The sequence below is a fragment of the Musca autumnalis genome, unplaced genomic scaffold, assembly GCF_047663935.1.
Source record: "Musca autumnalis isolate F117 unplaced genomic scaffold, ASM4766393v1 scaffold_3, whole genome shotgun sequence".
In the NCBI taxonomy this organism is placed as follows: domain Eukaryota; kingdom Metazoa; phylum Arthropoda; class Insecta; order Diptera; family Muscidae; genus Musca; species Musca autumnalis.
In genome coordinates this window covers 14,900,472-14,925,116 of record NW_027411866.1, presented here as the reverse complement: position 1 = coordinate 14,925,116, position 24,645 = coordinate 14,900,472, and the positions used below count along the sequence as shown (strand labels likewise).

General features: G+C 37.6%; 2 protein-coding genes across 2 annotated transcripts; both read right to left on the bottom strand.

Moving 5' to 3' along the window:
- Positions 1-2,479: 2,479 nt before the first annotated feature.
- On the bottom strand, positions 2,480-4,901 carry LOC141396952 (odorant receptor 7a-like). The gene is made up of 4 exons (XM_073972691.1): positions 4,592-4,901; positions 3,755-4,532; positions 2,720-3,080; positions 2,480-2,613 (listed from the first exon to the last, which is right to left on the bottom strand). Exons 1-4 carry the CDS (start codon positions 4,611-4,613, stop codon positions 2,542-2,544), a joined length of 1,233 nt encoding a protein of 410 aa, XP_073828792.1. The 5' UTR covers positions 4,614-4,901; the 3' UTR covers positions 2,480-2,541.
- Positions 4,902-11,779: 6,878 nt separating this feature from the next.
- LOC141396633 (odorant receptor 7a-like) lies at positions 11,780-17,854 on the bottom strand. Its single transcript, XM_073972255.1, has 4 exons — positions 17,833-17,854; positions 16,991-17,771; positions 11,962-12,322; positions 11,780-11,854 (listed from the first exon to the last, which is right to left on the bottom strand). The coding sequence occupies exons 1-4, from the start codon at positions 17,852-17,854 to the stop codon at positions 11,780-11,782; spliced, it is 1,239 nt and encodes a 412-aa protein (XP_073828356.1).
- Between the last annotated feature and the right edge of the window lie 6,791 nt (positions 17,855-24,645).

The window sequence follows — 24,645 nt, the reverse complement described above, 5'->3', positions numbered from 1 at the left end:
TTCAAGTTATTCTAATTAGGGATGCCAACTGTTCCGAGTTAAAAATCGCTACAGCCACATACGCACCATAGGTTTGTAGCGATTTTTACCTTAAAACAGTTGACATTCCTGTCTAAACAGTTGTTTTTGTAGCGGGAAAACTACCAACTTGGCACCCCTGATTCTAATGGGATATTTTCGTCCAATCACAGGACATGACATGCAGGTCACTGCATGTAACGACATGTCAAAGAATACCAAAGAACTATAGGTAGAAACAAAATGAAATACGCCGCTTTTTCACGCTCAGTTTCATGTAAAAGATTAAAGGCCAAGGACTACCCAATTCAATGAATTAAGTAGCATTTGAATTAGGTAGTACTTGGCCTTTAATCTTTTACATGAAGCTTAGCATGAAAAAAGCGGCGTATATCATTGTGTTTCTACCTTAACTACGTCAAACCTGGAAATTGATAAACTGCTATATTCAGCGCGTCTAGATTTAAAATCATAAGCAAAAAGTGTCCTTTGAAATAGGGAAAAAAACATTAAAATCCTGTGGAGAACCCCGGATGATGACAAAACACAGAACCTACTACTATACAAGATAGAAGACCGTATGGGTCTTCCACAGAAAATAAGAACGACGAAAGCGTCTTCTTTAGAAAAGAATACTACCGTAGAGCAACATAGTGGACGTCTATAGTACGGACCACAGTAGGGGTATTCTACGGAATTGAAGTCTTCTATAGAATTGAGGATCACCATAGGGGTCTTCTGTAGAATATAAGACCACCGTGGGGTGTTCTATGGAATATAGACCACTGCAGGGCTCTTCTATTGAATATAAGGGTCTTATATGGAATATAGGCCACCGTTGGGGTCTTCTATAGAATAGAGGATCACCATATTGGTTTCCTATAGAAAAAAAGGCCATAATATGGTGTATGATGGACTTTTGTGTGTTTTTGAAAATAATATTTTGAAGGACCATCACCTTTCAAAACGTTCCAAGTGCATCTGCACAAAACAGGTTGTACAGGAAAGTGAATGTAGGGCATGCCGAGTCCAAGACCAAAAGTTGGGAATCTTTCTCTGTCATTGCCCAGGTTGCGCAAACGTGTAAACACAGTTCTTGGAGAACTAAAGATGAAAACACATCCAACGTTTGGGTAAAGTTTTGTCTCATTTTGGCTGTTTTCATGATGCCGAAAAATTCAAATTAATTTAAAATATATGCAGGCAAACAGATCAACGCTGGACTTTGGTGTCGGCGTCGCCCTCTTGTTGTTGTTTTTTTCTCACCGCCCAACACAAAACTTTACTCAAACGTTGGATGTGTTTTTAGCTTTTGTAACTTAAACAAAACAGGGCAAACGATTTTACAAACTTAAGGGATTTCGCCAAGGTCAGAATTCCTAGAATGATTAAATTTTGATCTAGAGCTCACAACAGGAGATTACTCGTATCATCAGTTTTTTTTTTTCAACCTAATACTCAATTCCATTGCGTATGCTTTAAATAAATCCACATCATAAGTCCAGTGCATTTTATTTGATGTATATGCTAAAAACTTGTCTTTGAAATCCAGTGGATTTGCTAAATGTAAACTTACTATAACCTATATTTCGTACACATAAAGTCCATATTTATATTAGGCAATTTTCCTTGCGGCAATTGTCAGTTTGAAGGAGAGAGAGGTGAGGCATATGGTAAGCCTTTGCCTCTCAACACCCTCTCTCACCCACAAACTGACAATTGCCGCAAGGAAAGTCGCCTAATGTAAATATATGGACTTACTTTTGGGAATTTTTCTTGCGACAATTGCCATTTTATCGGTTGGCGAGAGTGTTGAGAGGTGAAGGGTTCGCTTATGTCTCACCTCTCTCTTCAACCAACTGGAGATTACAGCAAGCAAAATTGCCTTATGTATTTCTGGAAATACAAAACAACTTAAAATTCCACATAAAATCATCACCTATAGCAATTTTCACCGTGTATTTCTGCCAGGTGAAATGCGAGTGTGAGGTACATGAAGCGAAAAATTTTCTTTTGAATTGTAAAATAATTACAAAAATAAGTTTTATTCTTGCAATATTAAAAATGCAAAAAATTACCAATTCAATTGTCTTGAGAGTAATTAAAATTTACACCAAAAACAAAAAAGAACAATGAATAATAATTTGAACTGTGAATGAATCAAAGACGAAAAATGTCCTTTACAAAGCAAGAAATTTTAGCAATTAGTAGTTATTAAGAATTCAGAGGATTTATAACAGTAACGCTGGAGAAAAAAAGTTGAATTTCAATCTAACCTTAAAATAAAAAAGTACAAAATTGCATGAAATGGAAAACTGGTGAAATATTTTGCCTTTAGTTGCCTATAGGAGTAAGGTGTATAGTTTTGTCAATTGATTTTGTGACCATAAGACCATAAACTTAAACTAACCTCAAAATAACCTAACATTTAAAATTAAAAGTTTAGTTTAAAAAAATATTAGTTTTTACAAAAAACATCAATTTATTTCAAAAGTAATTTAACAAAAATTTTATTCTTTTCCTTTATAAACCCAGACGTTCCTTAATACCCATTTGCTTTATGAAAGTGTAGAGAGAAAACGAAAATTTGGCAATCTGAAAAATATTAAACAAAAATGTGCAACAATAGTGTAGTAAATTATTAAATGAAAAGCACAAATGATTTATCTAAAACACAATTAATCCATCTCAACCAACTTACACTTATAAAACTATTTAAATTTATGGGAATAATTTTTCCAGCCCATAGTTCCATACTTTTCTGTGTGCGTTGTATAAAGAATACTAACATTTTGCGATAACGTCTATCCTTTAGAATCCACGATGAATGAAGAATTTCCGTTGCCAGTGTATCACTATCGTACAGTAAACATTGAGCATAGTAGCATAAAGGGAATATTTCGACGATTACGGCCAAAAAGTAAAATGACGAGGCGACCTTGGATGCTATATTCGTGGAAAATATAGCAATATTTACAAGTGTTATACTCAGGATTGCAGCTGTTATAGAAAATTGTAAGAAAATGGTACGTGAGATAACGGGCGAGATTACATTGTACAACCTGGAGTGGAGTCGAAGGGGAGAAAGAGAAAAGTGAAAGTGTATATTTCTATTAGGATTATTATCTGAGGGCTAAAAAGTAAAGGTCAAAAAAGTAAAGGTCAAAAATGTAAATGTCACGAAGTGCAATTCTATTAGAAAAATTAGTCGAAGCTCCTCTCATATAGCAGAGAATTCTTAGAGGTTGTTTACACTATCTCCAAATTGCCAACGGGGAAAGATATGGAAAGTTATTTCGGGTCATATGATATTGGTATCTAGTGTAAACTACCTCTTATTAATATTTTTCATGACTCTTTTTAATGTTTTTAAGTCTTTCTGGTTTGTAAATGTGTATAAAAAACGCTACATTGGCATCACGATGATTCAAGTTTCCGCTTGTTTTCTCTCTCACTCTATTCAACATATTGGTGATGCCAACTAATTATGTAGTGCCTTGACATTTTTAGTAAAATTTGGTCTGTCCCCGTACTGCAAGAATCTACTAATTTTTACTATTTTTTCGATAACATAAAGGAAAAAATGTTATCGTAGTTAAAATGGTAGCAGGTTCTGGAACAGATCAATAATTTAAAGAATCATATTGGCATCACAAATCGATCGATTTTCTAAGAACATGTTCCAAGTCTTTTTCGAATTTTGCTACGATTTATAAACTACTAAAAAAATATTTACTCTATCAAATCCTTATGATCCTTTATAACACTCTTCAGCTCTTCCAAGTTTTCCTCAGCCGATTGTTCCAGACGCGAACCCATTTTACGTATTCTCAACAAAAGTATGCGTACATGAGCCCGCAGGATGCAAACATAAACAGTGCCATACGAATCATTGGCGACCTGTTGAAAACAAGTCCAACTTATCAGAAAATATTCAATGGATGAGGCCAAATAAAATTCCATTTTTGAACGTCTCCAATCGATGACAAAAAGATTTATCGAATATGCTGGTACACCAGATACCAATGATGAAATAAATGTCATCGTTGTATATGTCCAATAGGCGGCACAATAACCAACAACTATACGCCTTCCTAAATTGCGTATATTATGTAGTTCCTGAACTTCATCCTCGGCCTGGCAATGCTTATCCATTTTATCCATGAGTTTCTCAGCCGCCTCCAGTTTACGTTTATAATAGACAAGAAGTATAATTTTTATAATACAACCATAGACATTTATCACTCCCTGAATGGAGGATAATACAACACCATAATTAACGGCGACATCAGATTTTACAAAATAACTGGACGTAAAGCTGATGGGTACAAAAAGTGTCGTCAAACAGTGAATAATTATGGCGTAGACAATATATAGATGTGGATTCTTGTTGGTAATGTGTAGACCTATTATGCGGAAACAACCATAAAGATAGGATACAGCTTGCTTAGTAGCCACCGTTTTGTTGGGAACTCTTTGAACTGTTGTCACAAATTTTATTGGCAATTTTGAATCTGCAGATGTAGAATATGTTAGAAGAATAAACTTTAAGTGCAATAAATTGTCTTCTTACCGTTAATCTCTTCTTTGGCCATTTTGTTAATTTGGTGGGACCAACATCAAAGTTAATTTGCAGAATGAGAACCACGGAAACAAAACGCCTTTTTATAAGACAGGTCAATGCTTTAAAAATTACATATGTTTGCTATTGTAGTTTTTCTATTAACTGAAGTAGGAGTTGTTTGGTAAAGTTTTATTATAGTAATTATAGCGAGCAATCTTCTTTTAATAATTATACACTGAGAAAAAATGTATGTAGAGGAATTTATATATTTCCTAAATTGTGCATAATTAAAAGAAATAAATATTAGATTTCAGTTTTCTTGTGACTCTTGGGGGAGCAACAGTATGGCTACGCTGAAGGTCGTTTTAATGCGATAGGTTAGGTTAAGGATGCGCAACTGCCGTGCTGGCAGCCACTCCACTCGGAGACCTTGAGGTCCATTGTGATCATCCTGGCTATTGAAATACTCAATGATATCATCATCCCACTTGCATGTCATAGATCTTATTCTGCAGTGGCCAGTTATGACTCCTGTAGCGATTCTGATTTCTGACTTGCAAAGTGAGAGAAGGGACGCAGTTCTACGCCCTGAGATTTACCTCTCTTTCTGCCGATTTACCTTTGGTATAAGCATGTTGTGAACTACTTATAAGGTCATGATTCATGTATGATCTAATTTCCAAATCTAGTAACCTTTCCAACGTTTTAGAAGAAAGGAAGAAAGACTTATCGGCCTATAGTCCTTAGGTAACGAGTGGCTTGGTTTTCCAGCTTTGGGAATATAGGTCACAGTTACCTACTTCCATAGTGCCGGTATGTGCGACAGTAGAATACAGGCCCTAAAGATCCTTTGCAGTATGGTAACCAAACTAGTCGGTGCGTTCTGGTGCATCGCTGGAATTATACCATCAGGTCCAGGAGACTTGTAGGGCTGAAAAGTTAGCTCGTCAACAAGGACCGCCTCCCCCGAGGTGTAGGTCCTGCTCAAAACCACCCTTTGCGGGCCTGGATTGGCATCCTCACACCCTGGAAAATGGGTCTCTGCTAACAGGTCAAGAGTTTCCGAAGCAGAGTTAGTCCAGGTACCATCGCTCTGCTTAATGCTCCCAATGGGTTTGGGGTCCTTTGAGATCACCTTACGGAACCTCGCTGCTGCACTAACCTCCTCTACGGCCTCGCTAAAGTTTATCCATGAGTTTCTTGTGGCCTTTCTAATCTCACCCAATCTCACTCTTGTACTTGTTAACGGCATCTCTGTACAGATCCCAATCGGTACTGAGTTTAGATTTACTAGCTTTGTTATATGCTTTTCCGCTGTTCTTCCTAAGTTTGGCCAAATCTTTGTTCTGGCTGAGCTCTCCTACCAGGATATGTTAATGGGCAGGACTTCTCATAGCAACTCCGAAGAATACCTGCGAGACTTTCAACCTGTCTATCAATTTCTTCTGTTGTGTGAAGCTCCGGAAGCTCACGCAACCTCGAAGAAACAAGAGAATTGTAGTTTCCCATTTGGTTCTCCTAGGATTACGATGAGGCGGTTGCCTTTTACTACTAAAACAGACTCGAAAGTGTATCGCTCTATGGTCCGAAAAGGAACACTCCTCCGATACCCTCCAGTCTGCTATAAAAGTATCCTCCATATTTTAAGGCTGAGATCAATAACCTCCTCCCTTACCCTATTCTGGAAGGTGGCAGTATTTCCCTATTACATACTCGCAAATTATTAACCAAAATAAAGTCGAATACGGACTCACCTCGCACATTGGTGTCACTGCTTCCCCAGTGGAAGTGATGAGCATTTGCATCACAGCCCATCACCAATTTACAACTGCCCATCGTCTCCTCCACCAGTTTGCGCAACAATCTGTTGGGCGGGTCGGGTGCCTCATGTAGACCGAATCTAGCAATAAGGCCCTTCCGGTATCCACCTCTATAGCCTCACTACAGTCGTATCGCCATCACTCTAATTGTAGAGTTGAATAGGATTAAGACTTTACTTGGCTACAATACAGGTTTATATTATCCTCATTGGTTGTATAAAATAAAGAGTAACGACAATCGCTTAGACAAGAGACCCTATTTTTGTATAAATAGGGTTCCTGGACGAAGGAGATGTCTATTTCGGTTTCTGTGAGGGAGAGAAGAATTTCGGCAGCCGCGGCCCTGCAATGATGCAAATTAATTTGCACCACGCGAAGGCAATGCTGCCGAACTTCCTTACTGCAGCTGTGGGATCCGGAACCGAAGACCACCAGACCCGAAGTACAGCAATCGCTCACTTTCCCTTATATAATTCGCACTCTCATTGTCCATCGTGAAATTCATCACTGTTCCTCCACCACATTTGAAGGTGTTTATCAGCCTCCAGCTGTCAGTCAGAAGTCCTCTGCTTTGCTTCCTCATCATCTTTAATACCTCTGCCAAGTCTGAATCCGGAGGTGGCACCTATGTCGTGGCTGCGATCCTACGAGGTATCTCGTCAACAGGAACCGCGGCTAGCCTGCAGCTGTCCCACAGTGCACCAGAGCCCTCAATCGTTTGGATAAAGAAGTCCTTGCATTCCACATCCTGGCAATTTAGGACCTTGATGCCCATGTGGACAGACTGCCCTGCCAAAGCCGGTCTTCCTGGCATATGCCTCGTCTGAGGTAATGACTTTCCTCAGCAGACGTTCCACCAGGAGCCAGTGGTCGTCATCGATCATGCCGTCCGGATCAGATCTATCAATGATCGCGACCCGAAGGTCATCCTCTTAGCAGTCGGGTGTTTGTCCTCAGAAAATCTTACCCTCTTTACGCATGCCTGCGCAGATGTCTTCGATTTACCACCCTGCTTTGAGGTCGATGGCCCGTCTGACGTACTAATTACTTGCCTCCCCGCTGTACCAACGCTTATCACAGCATCAGAAGGGCAAGACTTACCAGGTGCAGGCGATCCTACAGTGGTATGTGAGCCAGTCCTCCGCACAATCAAAGCTCCTGGTAAAACTCCGCTCTTCTTTACCCCTGCAGAGCCGGAGGCAGTCGCCGACGAAACAGCCGAAGTGGGCAACACCCTGTGCGGCTGGTTGGTTTGCGACTGTCCCTTTTTCTGCGCCAACTTCGAATCGGGTTTTGGCCGATCCGCTATCTTAGGGGCCGAGGGTATCAGGTTGCCCGACTCTACCGCAGACAACGAAGTTGTCCGCAAAGGGTTCGAGAAACCTAGTACTACCGGTTTTCCTTTATTACCTGGAGATGTAGCCTTTGTCACAGCCTTTGGGCTGGAAACTGCTTCGTTTCCAGGGGTTGGAAGTTGGTCGATCGGAAGCAAGATCTTCTCAACGTGATGGTACTTGCGCTCAAACCGCCTCACAAAGCTTCAATCCGATCTCCCGAAACTCCGCCAGAGTTACCTCAGTGGGATTACTGCCTATGAACCTAGTACAGTAATATAAGCTCTTTTATAGTTGTATCTATCCTTACGCTGTCTAGACCCACTCTTCTTGGCTTCTTGGGCCGGGGTGTCGGTTGTCACTTCCTCCTCCTCAACCCCTTCTACCAAGGCATCTTGTCTAGACAGGTTGAGCTGAGGTCGATATCGAGGGTTGATTATTTGAGTAATGGGGGAGTTAAGGACAATCATGGCATAGCCCTCCTCTATCATGACTAGGGCTCTAATACTCGTTGAGGCGCCCAGGTATCACACGAGGCTCCGTTCTAATACAGTTGTTACCCTAACTGCAACCTTGGGAACAACGATGGGCACGAGGTTGCATTACACCCCGGTGTTAGGGGATCTCACCATTACTTTGGTAGGAGATCGCTAGCAAATATATGTCACTCAGTCCAGAGATACACTATGAGTTGCAAGAGGATTGTGACATCTAGCCCCCGCATCGCGCTAAGATTGTTATCCCCGGCGGGGGATAATGCGTTAAAAAAACGACCGTGAAATAATGAAAAAAGATGAGATTGGCATCACTGGCGGAATTTACATGAGGTTGGTGTTGTAACGCCTTATAGCTCATTATATATATTTCATTCGACTGGATTTAATAAATCCAGTACAAATCTCATTGCATTTAAGCCCTCGGCACATACGGCGCGTTGAGCGTCGAACTACAACAACCACATGAAAACTTCAAGAACAAACTTGGCATCACTTACACATTTTTCATGTGGTTGTTGTTTTCAACGCGCAGCGTGTCACAAAACGGACCGTATGTGCCGGGGCCATTAGATATACATTTTGGAGAATTTAAATGGCAGTCAGCTGATTTTTGTTCATAGCACAATTACCAAGGTAGATGCATCAGCCCGTCTGATCGAATTTGAAACGTCAAAAGAATTTTTTGCAAATTGAGTTCGTCTCAAAAAACATACGGCAAATTACAAATTTATTGTTTAATACTGAAAATGTTAGCACATTATGTTACTATTGCTAACTAAAGAGCAAATAAAGAATTATTTTATCGCAGTTTGCCCATCTAAAATAAATAAACTAATTATTATATCGTTTAGACATCGTAAATATTAGCCTTGGTTGATTAAAAACAACTTTGTAAATCAAAACAAATTTAATTTTTCCGCCTTGTTTACAAATTTTTACATTTTAAATCATTTTTAATGTAGCAATTCACCGATGCATCTACCTTGTTTCTTGTGCCAGCTCGCAACTTTTTGTATTTTCTACCAACATGTTGCAAAAAACAGAGTTGTATACGAGGATTTATGGCAGATTTAAAACAAATCCACTCAATAGGAGGATTTATTTTTGCATGGGAAATTTGGTAGATTTTGGATGGATTTAGCAAATAAAACCTGATAATGTGCTAAATCCGTCTAATGAAGTCATATCTAAATAGGTTATTAAATGGCGCACAACAGACTGAAGCTGAAAAAAAGAATAAAACCGAAAAGACAATAAACGTATGAGTACAGTTTTGCGTCATTTCTGGTAAAAGAATAAAAGACAATGCACAAGCAATTGACCTTACCAATTAATTTCTTTCTGTGTTTACCACCCCCCTCCCCCACCTAGACAAATCAGGTGTTAAATAGTTTCTTCCTTTTAAAAGAAGTGCGGCAAACTTTTTTCCTTTGACTTGTAAAACTTTTGAAAACAGTAATTAAATGTGTTATTCTATCACACAGCTAAATGTTGCATACGCCCCTATTATAAAGTTAACTAATTAAAAATCACAATCAATTTTATGGTTAACTTTATCTGTGTCTTTTTTTATTTGATAGGAGTAAACTTAAGGATAGGTTAGTTGTGAATATTGAAAAATGAAGGCGAAGGCGGTGAAAGACTAGATGTAAGAAAGTCTAGTCTATTGAAACAATTAATTTCATTTGCTGAAGCAATAGACATACTAACTGTACGTTTACATAGTATTGAATTAAGTAAATCCAGTGTATATTTACCCAGCAATAAGTTTGCATCCAAAAATGGAGCAGAATAAACTTTTCTGTTATACAAATTTGGCCGAGTAGAAACTAGCAGCTTGTTTGTTGTCATCTGGCTGCCTGATACGTTGATTTTGACATTTCCGCTAGAGTTTTTGCACATTCCGTCAGTTTTCTGTTCCCGCACTGTTTGAACGAATTTGTATAGGATAGTATCTTTTGACATTTCGCTTATTTGCTAATTTTGCCACGAAAAAAGTACAGGAACACAATGAAAAATTAATATTTGGCTGTTCCAGCACCTGCAAGAAGCTACAATTTTTTACTACGATAACATTTTTTCCTTTATGTTATCGGAAAAAACAGTATACCCCGGTTACACTATTGAAGGTTAACCCACTGGGTTTAATAGATCCAGTGGGTTAATCTTTGCTGATTACACTTAGCTTTTCGAGGATTTAAAGTGTCAGCTGATGTTTGTTTACGCATACATATATACAAAATAACTAATAAAGTCGTGTTTTACACTTTTACAATTTCTCGTATGAGATATCGTCCCCTCTTTGGTATATTTGTATATTTTACACACAGGGATACATTTTTGTATCATGGTATCATGCGTACTTTTTGTTAAAAAAGTGTCTAATGTAAAAAAATAAATAATTTTATGATTTTCAAATAACCTTAAATTTATTAACTTCATAAAATCTCATGCGACCAATCGTAAACGTGTAAAACACGACTAACTCTGTTGCGAAAACAGTTGCAACTTTTGGTACTTTTTGAGTAGAGTTGGATTTTTTTGCACAAATACCGAATACAACTCTGTATTTTTGGTGGATTTGTGCCGGATTTAAAATAAACCCAGTCATGAGAGGATTTAATTTTTGTATGGCAAATCTGGTCAGATTTGACCAGATTAAGCAATAAATCCTCATGAAGTGGGTTAACCCGGCAAAAAGCTGTAGTGTAACCGTGCTATAAAAATAAGTAGATTCTTGCAATTCTGGAACAGACCAATTGTAACAAAGTAATTTAATTTTTTACTTTGTTTAAAAAATTTGATATTGAAATTTTTTGTTGCAGCAATTCACCATCTGCCTTGTTTGTTGTGATACGTGAAAAGTGTTGCAACTTTTGGTGCTTTTTTAGGCAAAAAACGGGGTTGCGTATCATGAGTGGTACTGTGATTTCGATGTTGATTTCGCTGAAATCACGAAATGAGACGATTTCATTTTTGTATGCAAAATCATGGTAAATTTTGCTTGATTTCGTGCGAAATCACGAACCGCCTGCGATATCACGAAACGATGTCGAATGTTAACTAAGCATTAGAGAATCCCACTTGTACTATTAGTCCATTGAAGTAAGGTTTAAAGTTTTGTCAAGTGATGTTGAGACCATTAAGGCCTCGACACATAAGAAGCATGGCATTCTTACTTAAGTCATATCTGGTAAATGACTAAAGGCCAAGTGCGACCTAATTCAAATGTGATTCTAAATTCTTTTTATTAGGTCAAACTTGATCTTTAGTCTTTTATCAGATATGACTTCAGCAAGAATGCCATGCTTCTTATGTGTCGAGGCCTTTAATCGTAAACTTTAAATCATAAGATTTGTCTAAAAAATATTGGTTCTTATTAAAATATTTTTATTTCCAAAATAATTTAACAAATTTTTAAATCATATCCTTTATATTAAGTTTGCATATAACCGGATTTTATAAATCGACCGGGTTTCAAATGTCAATTCCATTGCGTATACGTCAAATAATTCCTCACAACGGAAGTTTACCGGTCAAAAAACTCTAATGCAAACCCAGACGTTCCTTTATACCCATTTGCTTTATTAAAGTGTAGAGAGAAAAAGAAAATTTGGCAATCTGAAAAATATACAAATATTTGCAACAACAATATAGTATACAATTAAATGAAACCTACAAACGATATATTTATCTGAATCACATTTCATCCATCCAAACATACTTACACTTATAAAACTACTCAAATTGACGGGAATAATTTTTCCAGCCCATAGTTCCATACTTTTCTGCGTGCGTTGCATAAAGAATACTAACATTTTGCGATAACGTTTATCCTTTAGAATCCATGATGAATGAAAGATTTCCGTTGCCAGTGTATCACTATCGTACACTAGACATTGAGCATAATAACATAGGGGAAATATTTCTACAAGTACAACCACAACGTAGATTGATGAAGCTGCCGTCGCTGCTATATGTGTGGAAAATATAGCAATATTTATAAGTGTTATACTCAGCATAGCAGCTGTTATAGAAAATTGTAAGAAAATGGTACGTGAGATAACGGGCGAGATTGCATTGTGCAACCTAGATGGAAAGAGAAAAGTAAAAATGTGTTTTTTTTTTCATTAAGATTTTAGATTATTTTCTGAGGGCCAAAAAAAAGTAAAAGATCAAATGTGTAAAAGCCTACAAATTGCAATTTTATTAGAAAAAATGTCAAAGCTCACATTAGAGTGGTGGAAAGTGGAAACAAGGTATGTAGTCTTTTTTTTTTGAACTTAAATTCTATGTGAGTATTCTCACTCTCTTCTTTTAGTTGAGTAGGATGGTGAATTATTTTCGTACATCGCGTTGAATATTATGTATGGGCGTAACGTTATTAACTAAAAAACCGAATTAGTCCGGTATAAAAATATACAAACAAAAGTAAAAAACGCTACATTGGCATTACATTTTATAGTAATGCAATGTGCACTTGCACTTAAAAGCAGTATTTGGGGCAAAAACTTCATTTATTTTACATACATTTAATACAATTGTCAACTTATTTTTGCTGTAAGGCAACGCTTTTTTAAAAATAACAGAATTTGAAAATTCTTGCTGAAAAAGAAACAGAGCTTCAATAACTCTTGAATGGACCATTGTTGCTGTCCCAATGTTCAACACGGCCGATCATTCAATGATGATCATTGGCATCATTTATTTCTAACTTCCATATGACGTCAGTCTTTGGAATGAAAATTACACATTGCGAAAAGTGGTCCGTTGAGGGACTGAATGAATATTTCCCTCGGAATTTTCCGCACGGAAAATAATGTTAAAAAGTTAAATTGCTTAATAGCTTTATTCCAGAACTAAAAAGTTTTTAAAATGTTTACCACTTTTACACATTTTTTCCGTGCACAAACAAGTTATAAAATGTTCACTTCTCTTTAAACAAATATGACGCTGAATGACGCTCTCTTTAAAAAAACTTTTGCACGACAAATTTGAGCGTGTAAAAATAGTAACATACATAGTTGACACCTTCTGATTGAATGGTTGGCCGACTTCGACATATAAATTTGCCTTGGTTCATTGTATCTAACAGTACATTTAGACTATGCTGGATTTAGCAAATCCAGTGCATTTAAGTTGTCATTTTCATACAATACATGCCAAATAAATGGAGATAATAGATCTGTTCGATAACTTTGCAACTAAAAACTACATGCAAGAATTTATCAGTTGTCCAACGCAGCTTTCTCTCTTGCGCCTTGGAGAGCTCCAACCTTACGGTCGGGGATCCTTCTCCCTCAGGGGCTGAAGTGTCGGTCGGTTCCGTCAAGCCTTCCCTATGCAGGCAAGATGCTTTGATGGAAGAGGTTGGGGAGGAGGAAACGACGACGGCCTCCCCCATATCCCCCTCAACCAAGGCAAAAAGGTCTAGGAAGAAGAAGATAGGTAAATTACCGCAGAGCCATCTTCTACTTCCAAAGATTCATTGGCAAGGACCCCTCCGAGGTTACTCAGTCGGAATTTAGGGAGATTGGTTTGAAGATCCAATTTGTGAGGCGTTTCGAACGGAAATACCCTCATATTGAGAAGATCTTCCTTCCAGTGGACAAAATTCCGACCCCTGTAAAGGCTGCAGTTTCCAGCCCAGCGACTGCGACAAAGGCAACCTCTACAGGGAAACAAATAAATCCAGTATTGTTGAACTGCACGAGTCCTTTGCGGACATCTTTGGTGACCGCGGTTGGATTGGTCAGCTCGGCTCCATTTGCCCCGAAGACGACGAAACGTAAGGAAAACACTGGTGTGATCCCTCCCGTTTCGAAGTTGGCGCAGGAAAAGTTGCAACCACAAGCAAGATAGCCGCCAAAGATACCGCCTATCTCGACTGTCTCGTCGGTGGCTGCTACCGGACCTGCCGGGGTAGATCGAACAGGAGCGACGACTGTGCAGAGGACTGGGCAACAGACCACTGTAAAGTCATCTGCACCTGTTGGACCTCATCCTTCTGGTGTTAAGAGCAGTGCTGACAGTGTGAGGGGCCATAGGGCAGTGGCGGGAGATGGACCATCGACCTCGAAACAGGGCGGACATTCGAAGACATCTGGGCAGGAATGCGTTATGAGGGTCAGGTCTTCTGAAGATCACATCCTGTTGCTAAGAGGGCGGTGGATCGTCGACCGAGCAACCACATGGACTCGTACACACAGGGGACCGGTCATAAGAAGGCAGGAAGGGCTCAACCAGTAGTGCGATTCTGTAACTCCTTAACGACAGAATTAACGACGAATGTCGGTAGTTAACGATAATTTTCGGTAAGTGCTATTCTGTATACCAATTTTAACAATTTTTGTCGGTAAATTTTGTCGTTAATTACCGAAAATTATTGTTAAGTTAACAACCAAAAAAAAGTTGTTGTTAAGTCTTAACGACAGTACATTATTGCAATATTTTGTTGATTTCTTTTAAAAACGGCGTTTTTATATGAGCATATGTTATGTTAATGAGGAAGTGCACAAGGTAAATTCTGCCTTATTGAGAAAAATCTTCTTAAAGCGTTTACATAAGGGTTAACTATGTATGATAACATGGGTCAGCTTCGCCACTGTTGTGCTTTCGCCAGCGCCGATTTTATTGAAACTGCATAAAGATCATCAAAGTTCTCTTTGATCTTCGATTAACTCATAAATTTCCTTTAGACCACCTTCATGTAGCATCAATTAAATCGGCGCTGGCGAAGGCGCAACAGTGGCGAAGCTGCCCCATGCTATCCTACATATGAAGACTACGCTAACCTTTGTTTTACTTACTAAAGAGGAAAAACGTTATCTAATGCTTCAAAAGAACACAAGTGTGGTACTGCTATGTAAGACCTATACCAATGTTCGTAACAATATCTTTCTAGGAGGCTTTCGTTGGCTTTAATTTAGCATTGAGGCCAACACGTGAATAGTATTACTATAACCTACTTTGTTCTGTGATAATCTTATAGATTTTAACTCAGCATCACTAACAATCAGAATGCTAAAAATGGCGTATAAGCTTGGATTTTCGAACTTTTCATACTCTCCGCTATGAGAAATTTCATTTAATGTGGGCGTGAATTGAATATGTGAATATATAAACTCAAATGACGGTAACGTGGATCCACGATCACTGAAGGGGCTTAAGTCATGTCAAATATCAAAGCTGAATTTCCATACAGAGCGCCACAACCCAAAATATGATCCCAATTTTAATTAAAAAATACAACTGCGCTTTTAAAAAAGATTAATGATGGTTTTATCACTTTTATTACTTTTAAATCACACACACAATAAAAACATCTTAAGAAATCCTTCTTTACTGGCATCCGTATTCATCCAAAAGACACACATTTGAGCCAAATTCCTTCAAAAATCTGAATTGTTTCCTCCTTAAACGCTTTATGTTTTGTACTCGCGACGAAATAATGTTTTCAGATTCAAAATATATATTTGGTGTGTCTTTTTACTTACTAAATGTTGCTGAAACATATTTTTCAGCAACTTTTTCTTTATACAACTGTCATTTTTAGAAACATTAGTAATAATTATTACAAATTATCGAGTACGCAGACAGGCATATTAATTAATATTAAAATATAATATTTGACATTTCCTTCCTATCGATTTTCGTCGGTATGAGTTAACGATTTCTACAATCGTTAACATAAAGTTACAGAATAGCACATTCGTTAACTCAACCGAATATTTTCGTTAACTACCGATGTCGGTTCGTTATTCAAAAAAGTTACAGAATCGCACTACAGGGAAGGCCAGCAAATCCGACCCAGGTCTAATACCCCCACAGCCTTCTGATGACAGGACACCGAAGCCACCGAGCTCAGAAGGGATGATCGCCTGCGGATGAGATACCCAGGAGGATTGTAGCCACAACGTGGGTGCCTCCTCCTGACTCTGATGCAGGGGAAGTGGTGAAGATGCTGAAGAAGCAGAATAGAGGTCTCTTCATCGATAGTTGGAGGCTGCTCAACTATTTTAAATAAAGATACGGCATAGTGATGCTATTCACTATTGATAGTGAGAGTGCGGACTGTATCAGAGACTGTGGGGGAGTACTGTTCTTCGGATCTGGTGGACTTCGGTTCCGGATCTCGAGATCGCAGTAAAGTAGTTCGGCTGCATGGCCTTCGGGTGGCAATTTAATTTAACTTTTTTGGACAACGCGTGTCCCAACGCGTCACTCAACGGACCGTATGTGCCGAGACCTAAGTTATCCATATTAATATTATAACGGAGAACGATTTACGGGAGAATTAAGGGTTAAGAAACAAATTTAGATGTTTATAACAATAATAATGTAGTACAGTAGAGTCGCGAGAACTCGTAGCTTGATAATTCGTAATCTTCGATAATCTATCGGTCCCTTGAAGAAATTTTCTTCGCATTTTAACCACGCTAATTCGAAATCCTCGATAATTCGTATAAAATTGCATTGAATTACGTATTATCGAGGTTCTACTGTACATCCTCTATAACTTCTTCACTGATATAGCAGAGAATTCATAATAATATTTTTTATGTTGAATATTTTTAACTTCTTATGGTTTGCAAAGGCGTATTAAAAACGCTACAATGACATCACATTGATTTAAACTTCCGCTTCTCTTTCTCTCTGTTCAACATATTAGTGATGCCAATTGATGCAGTTTTAGTAATATTAATAGCATCACAAATCGATTAATTTTCCATAAAAAACACACACACAAATATTTACTCTATCAAATCCTTATGATCCTGTATAACACTTTTCAGCTCTTCGAAGTTTTCCTCAGCCGATTGTTCCAGACGCGAACCCATTTTACGTATTCTCAGCAACAGTATGCGTACTTGAGCCCGAAGAATGCAAACATAAACGGTACCATACGAATCATTGGCGACCTGTTGAAAACAAGTCCAACTTGTCAGTAAATATTCAATAAATGAAGCCAAATAAAATTCGATTTTTGAATGTCTCCAATCGATAATGAAAAGATTAATGGAATACGATGGTGCACCAGATACAAATGCTGAAATAAGTGTCATCGTTGTATATGTCCAATAGGCGGCACAATAACCAACAACTATACGCCTTCCCAAATTGCGTATATTATATAATTCCTGAACTTCATCCTCGGCCTGGCAACGTTTATCCATTTTATCCATCAGTTTTTCGGCCGCCTCCAATTTATGTTTGTAATAGATGAGAACCAATATTTTTATAGCACAGCCATAGACATCTATCGCTGCCTGCATGGAGGATAATTTAATATCAAAACTTACGGCGGCATTTGATTTTATAAAATAACTGGACGTAAAGCTGATGGGTGTAAAAAGTGTAGTCAAACAGTTGATAATGATGGAGTAGACAATATAAAGATGTGGATTTTTTTTGGGAATGTGTATACCCATTATGCGAAAACAACCATAAAGATAGGAGACAGCTTGCTTCGTAGCCACGGTTTTGTTGGGAACTCTTTGAACTGTTTTCACAATTTTTTTTATTGGAACTTTTGAATCTGTGGATGTGGAAAATGTTAAAAGAATAAACTTTTGATTCCGATAAATTTGCCGTCTTACTATTCAGTACTTCTTTAGCCATTTTTTTATTTAGTTAGAACTGACTTCAAAGTTAATTTGCAGAATGAAAATCACGGAACCACGGAAGCCTTTTTATAAAATAAGTCAATGCTTTAGAAATTATGTTTGTTGTTTTTTGTAGTTTATTGTTTTGTTATTGTAATCATAATTAGCAATCTTTCTCTAACAAATAGTTATACACTGAGGAAAAAGTATGTAGAGTACAGTTGGGGAATCTATTTCCTAGTTTCCAAAACGTATGAGTAACGTCATAAAAACTAAAGTGTACGTAGCAATATGTATTTGAGTAACATTCATTGAAAAATATGTATTTAACTTATGTTTTCAATAACCTACACACGTACACCCAATTAATTAGGTAATTGCCTTATTGGTGCCTTCCAACAACACTTCTCCCAAGTAAAAGCTAAAAAATTTATTTCAAAACATGATCAGGAGCACATTTATGCACACCAAACGTTGTTTTGTAATTGTTAATTTCGTTGTAAACACATTTTTTAATCATAACCTAACTTTTGTTCTGAAAAATAATTACCTAACCAATTAATTTCTTTCTGTGTTTTCACCTTTTAAAAGAAGCGAAGTTTTCCCCCTGAAAACTTTATTTTTTTACTTGTAAAACTTTTGAAAATAGTTATTAAAAGTGTTATTCTATAACACTACTAAATATTGCATTCGTCCTTATTATAAAGTTAACTAATTAAAAATCACAACCAATTTTATAATTGTGTACTTTTCTTAGGTCATCTTTTTGTTTAGGGAGGAGTAAACTTAAAGGTAGGTTGGTTATGAAAATAGAAGATGAAGGAGAAAGGGTAGATTATTAAAACAATTAATAACATTTGCTGGCCATTTATGGGAACAAGAATTTCTTTACTGGTTGTGGAAAAATTTATGATAGGGATGTAAATTTATGCGCTTATATGTACTTTAAAGGACAGTGCTTGTATACGATTAGGAACTGTAAGATCGGATTAATAAAGTCTAAAAAGTATAAGTTTTGCTAGTTTTTTAGTACGGTAACGCTTTTTTTCAAAAAGTTGCTGAAAAAGCATAACTAGGAGCAAAGCTATTACGAGGGTCGCTAGAAAACTATCTGGCCTAGGCAACACACAGTGTCGACAGGCGTCATTTGACATTTTTTTTTTTTGAAAATTATAACAGTTTTTACCCTAACTAGGAGTATACACAAGACAGTCTGTCGGCAAATAACTCTAGACGCGCCGCTTTTAAAGGCATGCCATTATCTAGGCTTATCGTAGTTTGCTCCCTGGCATGCCTTGCCAAAGAGTTAGCTATCTCGTTACCCCTAATCCCTTTATGTCCTGGTACCCATATAATGTTGACCGAACCATCGTGGGAGTAGTCGTTGATTGATTTTTTGCACTGCAGGACAGTTTTTGATTTCACCGTCTTGCTTGTTATTGCTTAAATTACTAATTTACTGTCCGTTAGGATGTTAATAGTGATTAGCCTTGTGTTAGCTTTAAACCAGTTCAGACACTCTGTGATCGCTCGGATTTCGGCCTGTAGCATCGTATTATGATCCGGCAGTCGAAGGGAGATTCTAGTTTCCTGGTCTTCGATATATAGACCCAGACACGTTCCCCCACCAATAACAGCCCCATCTGTGAAACCACAGCTTCCAGTTGGCATCCAGGGTTCCATCGATCCACTTGTCTCTGTCCGGTATTAAAATTTTACACAAGGCGGCTTCAATTGTTTCAAGTATACGGCCTGATACAGTATGATATATTGACTCACCCGTTGGTATGTTTGGTGGTCTCTTACGATCCACTCGTTCATCGACTTAAGTCTTATAGCTGCGATGGCTGCCTCATACCTTACCTGAATTTCTATTGGGTGGACAAATAAAATTGTCTCTAAAGCCCTAGTCCGCATTGCCCCGCTAATACTTAAGCAGCACATTCTTTGGACTTTTTGTAGTACTTTTACGTTGCATTTCTTGTCCGTAGCTGTCCACCATACCACAGAAGCGTAAGTTAGAATCGGTCTAATTACGCTTCTGTATAACCAGTGTGTCATCCTAGGATTGAAACCCCATTTTGAGGCTGTAGCCCTTCTGCAGGTTGACCAACATCTGTGGGCTTTATTAGCCCTTTCCTGAATATGGTCTTTCCATTTAAGTTTCCTGTCTAGAATTACTCCCAGGTACTTAATTGTTGGAGAAATGTTTATCATCTTCTTCGTAAGCTCCTATTTTCGTTTTCTGTTTTTTCCGGGTTGACATTTAGACCTTTTGGTCTAGCCCAGTTGTAAGCTATTTTTAGAGCCGTTTCGGCCCTTCTACAGAATATATTTGTATTCTTTCCCCTAAGAAGTATTATAACGTCGTCTGCATATCAGATGGGTTCAAATCCCTCGTCGGTTAAGATCCTTAGTAGACTATTTATGGTGGTGATAAGAGGTGATAGTATTCCTCCCTGTGGCGTCCCCTGACCAACTTTGTCTATTTTTAATTTAATTAATCGAGATTTTTATGACCTAAGGAGATTACATTGAAAAATTGATATCTAGCGAAGTCCTATACACACACATCAACCACTATGCGACGATCGTTTTGTTAGCTGGTTAGGCTAACATCATCATTGTCTCTTTTTGTTACGTCTTGTAGCTCACAGCTTATCCATCAATTCCTTAGCATGTGGTCTATCCAGTGTCTCAAGGCCCGGTTTATCTGAAACTCGTCTAAGGAGCGGATGTCGATGTCGATGAAAACTGCGAGTGTATACAACTTCATCTCGAAGGTTCTCTCTTTATGGTGTACTACCTCATGTAATGCGGTTTCCACTGATCTACCTTTTACATATGCATGTTGTTTGTATTTGAGCATATCGTTGGAGATGTTACTCTTTATCATGGTGTCGACCGTCCGTTCCATTGTTTTGAGTAAGAATGAAGTTAAACTTATCGGACTATAAGATTTTGGTATTGCATAACTTGACTTGCCGGGCTTGGGAATGAATACTACCCTTGCCTCTTGCCAGGCCAATGGAGTATGTGCAGGGTTTATCAAGCCTTGAAAATCTCGACTAGATTGGACGAAATGTAGTCCACTTCCCTTTGAAGTAAGGCTGGGAAAATCTGATCTGGTCACGCTGCTTTGTATGGTGAGAAGCTCATTGTTGCTTCCTTAATCATCAAGTTGTCGATTTTTGGTGCTTCTTCTGATGCATAAGCTATCTCCATCGGTGACACTGTGTGTGTCGTAGTACTCGACGGGAAGTACCTTCTCACCAAAAGGCTAAGAGTTTCCTCGGTTGTTTCCAACTTTTTACCCGTCTCATCAACCATAAGCTCGGGTTGTGAGTGAGTTTTATATAGGAACTTTTTAATTTTAGAGACGTCATTTACGCTATCTACCTGTTCACAAAAAAAGTTTCTAGGAGTTCCGTTTGGCGTTTCTTGTCATTTTGTTGTATTCCTTTAGATTTGTTTGGTTGTTGTCCCAGAATACAGCTGTTTTTTTACGTTTTGCCCTATTGTAAAGTCTTCGGACCTCTTTGCCTTTGTTACGAATTTCCCCTGTCACCCAGGGTTTTTCGTAGGCAGATTTCCTCTCTCGAAGTGGACAACTTTCTTCGAAAGACCTTACTAGAGCCTCTGTTATTGACATTTCTATCTATATCTTCTTTGCTTAACCAAACCTCAACTTCTTTCCCTAGTCTATCTTTAACTTGTTTACCGAATTTAGTCCAATTTGTTTTGGATTTATTTCAGAAAGTTATCGGATTCGGCGATGGCCTTGATATTTTAAACCTAATATACCTATGGTCAGAGAAGGAGTGTTCCTTTGAAACCCTCCACTCATGTACCTCGTTTATTAGATTTTCTGAATATATTGTTACATCTAATACTTCCTCCCTAACTCTGTTAACAAAGGTTGGTGTATTTCCTATGTTAAGGGTTATCAGGTCGTTAGTATTCAAAAATTCTAGAAGGGCTTGGCCCCTCTTGTTAGTGTTAGTACTACCCCACGAAATGTGGTGAGAGTTAGCATCGCTACCTACTAGTACTTCGTTACCTGTTTGCTTGATTTTCCTCACCAGTTGCTGCAGCTCCGACGAAGGTGGTAATGTCGGCGAGTCGAACGGCAGGTAAATTGATGCTAGGTATATATTACCATTCCCTTGCTTCAACACTGTGGCGTCCGAGGTTGACAACTCTGGGGAGAAAAGATTGCATAAGTTTTTATAACATATAATACAGGTCCTCGGTCGGTTTCCTGTATTAGCGTAAAAGAGTTGGTAATTAATGTGGTTTAGTCCGGAAACCTTGTTCTTTATGGTCCAAGGCTCGATGTGTATATTACCTTTGTATATTTTATCCATCAGGGGTTGAGTTGCCGTTTCGCTCCGATGGAGGTTTATCTGGATGACCTCAATCATAAATGTATACAATGTACATAAAAACATTGATTTTATTACGCTAATTTTATAAAAATGTTCGTTCTTTTTTAAATATTATGAAAGTACTCACCATTAGCTTCCCTATTCATAATAAATTTTGTCTCACTTCTGTACATTTATGCAAGGACACAGTATAATAAAAAGAGTATATTTTACAACACAAAAACTTCTTTTAACATTTTTTTACAAAAAAAGTGCCAATTTGACACTGCACCAACTAATGACATCTATCGGTATTAACAAAAACTAATTATTTTCTGTTAAATTGAAGTGTTGTTTATTATACTGCGAAAAGAATAATTAAATTTTTGAAACCTCCAAAAAATAGTTTTGGCCAAAAATTTCTTGAATGAGACCATAGTGCAGTGGCTTGATTGAGACACCTCCAAAACATGGTTACAGCATCTTCTGACGATAGCTCATATTTTTCGGGTTCATACGCATAGTTCCTTGATTCGTCACCTGGATCAATCACATAAAAGTCTTTTGAAGCACCGTGACCGTATTTTCTCCAAATTTCTTGCACCGAGCAACACGGAATCCAACGAGAAAAACCCCATTTTTGTCGCGAAGTGTTCATGCAATATCAAATGTTATGGCTATATTACACCATATGCTTTTTCACGTGTATGTTGTCACTTTGGATATACTAATATACAGACCAGCTGATGTCAAACATATAGTGTAATATAGCCATTAGTTGGTGGACTAAAAGCCCAAGGATACCTCTATCTCACGGCTTAATTTCTTCTGACACAACGGCCGTGGACGACCCTCACAAACTTCGTTTTTTGGCGAGTGTCAGACACGATTGAATTCATTAAACCAGTATTTCATAGTGCTATAGGTTGGTCCTTTATCGACATACATAGATTTAATTTAATCGATGCACTTGTGCCATGATTATCCACGTCGAAAAATTAAAAAATTATCGGACAAACATGTTCACAATAAATTCCATTTTTTTGCGAAGTGATTTTTTCTAGTCACTGTAAACAACTCAACACATTGTCGTATGTCAAACTGTCCTAAGTACGCTTAGGCGAAAAACTGTCAAACTTTCCAAAGAAATGTCAAATGACGCCTGGCGACACTGCGTGTTGCCTAGGCCAGATAGTTTTCTAGTGACCCTCGTAAGGGTGGATTCGCTTGTAAAGTTGTAAGCACATACTATAACGTTTCTGTAATGTTGGGCATCATTTCTGATAGAAGAATAAAAGAACAAGGGCAACATAGATCGATTTTTTTCTTTACTTTTTTATAAGAACTTACACCCAACGTTGGATGTTTTGCAGCCTAATGGTGATTGAACTGCATTTTTGGATTCAATTTTGTTGCTAGTTTTTTTCCGTACTCCAAAAAGTTAAGGTATCAACTCAATGAAATACGCCGCTTTTTCACGCTCAGTTTCATGTAAAAGACTAAAAGCCATGTACTAACTAATTCAAATGAATTAGGCAGCATTTGAATTAGGTAGTACTTGGCCTTTAATCTTTTACATAAAATGAGCGTGAAAAAAGCAGCGTATTTCATTGTGTTCACACCTTTAGAAAATGTTCGTTCCACATTAAACAATAATGTCGAATTGAATAGCTTTTTCTTTGTACCGGTCCACACTAGAGTGATTTCATTGGAAAAATTGCATGAAATTATGCGTCTCTAGATCGACCTCCATAGTAAAGTAAAATCATAAAATTGCTGTAGTGGGGAGTTCGATTTAAGAACACCTAATTTCATGAAATTTTTTAATGAAATTCACGCTAGTGTGGACCGGGACTTTAGAAACTTTTTTTTACTTTTTACGATATGCTGGTATGCTGATTTTGACATTTCATAATTTTTTTTGCCTTGAGCCAAAAATACAATTAACCTTTGTGTAAAGTTTTGCGACATTTCTGATAAAAAAAATAAAGAAAAATCGAACTTTATTGAACTTTCTCTTTTATTCTTTTACTAGAAATGGTGCAAAACTTTACACAAATGTTGACTGTGTTTAGGCCGGAACTTAAGCCGAAAACACATCCAACGTATCAGTAAAGTTTGGCATCATTCCTAATAAAAGAATAAAAGAGTAAGGGCAACATATCAACATCTTTTATCAGAAATGACGCTTTGTTAATGCATATTCTTCAAATAAAACATCAGTCTTCTAAGTTTTTGTATAAAAATAACTGATTTATTTTTATATTTATCATTAAATACAGTTGTTGTATTTCGAAAGGTTTTATGTAACTTAAGTTAATTATTTTATTCACTTAATGGGTAAAGATATAAATTTGTTTTTGCTTTGTACAGTTAAAAATAAATAAGAAAAACTCTTCAATAAAAACTAAAAGCCGCGAATAAACATGAATAAGGTTAA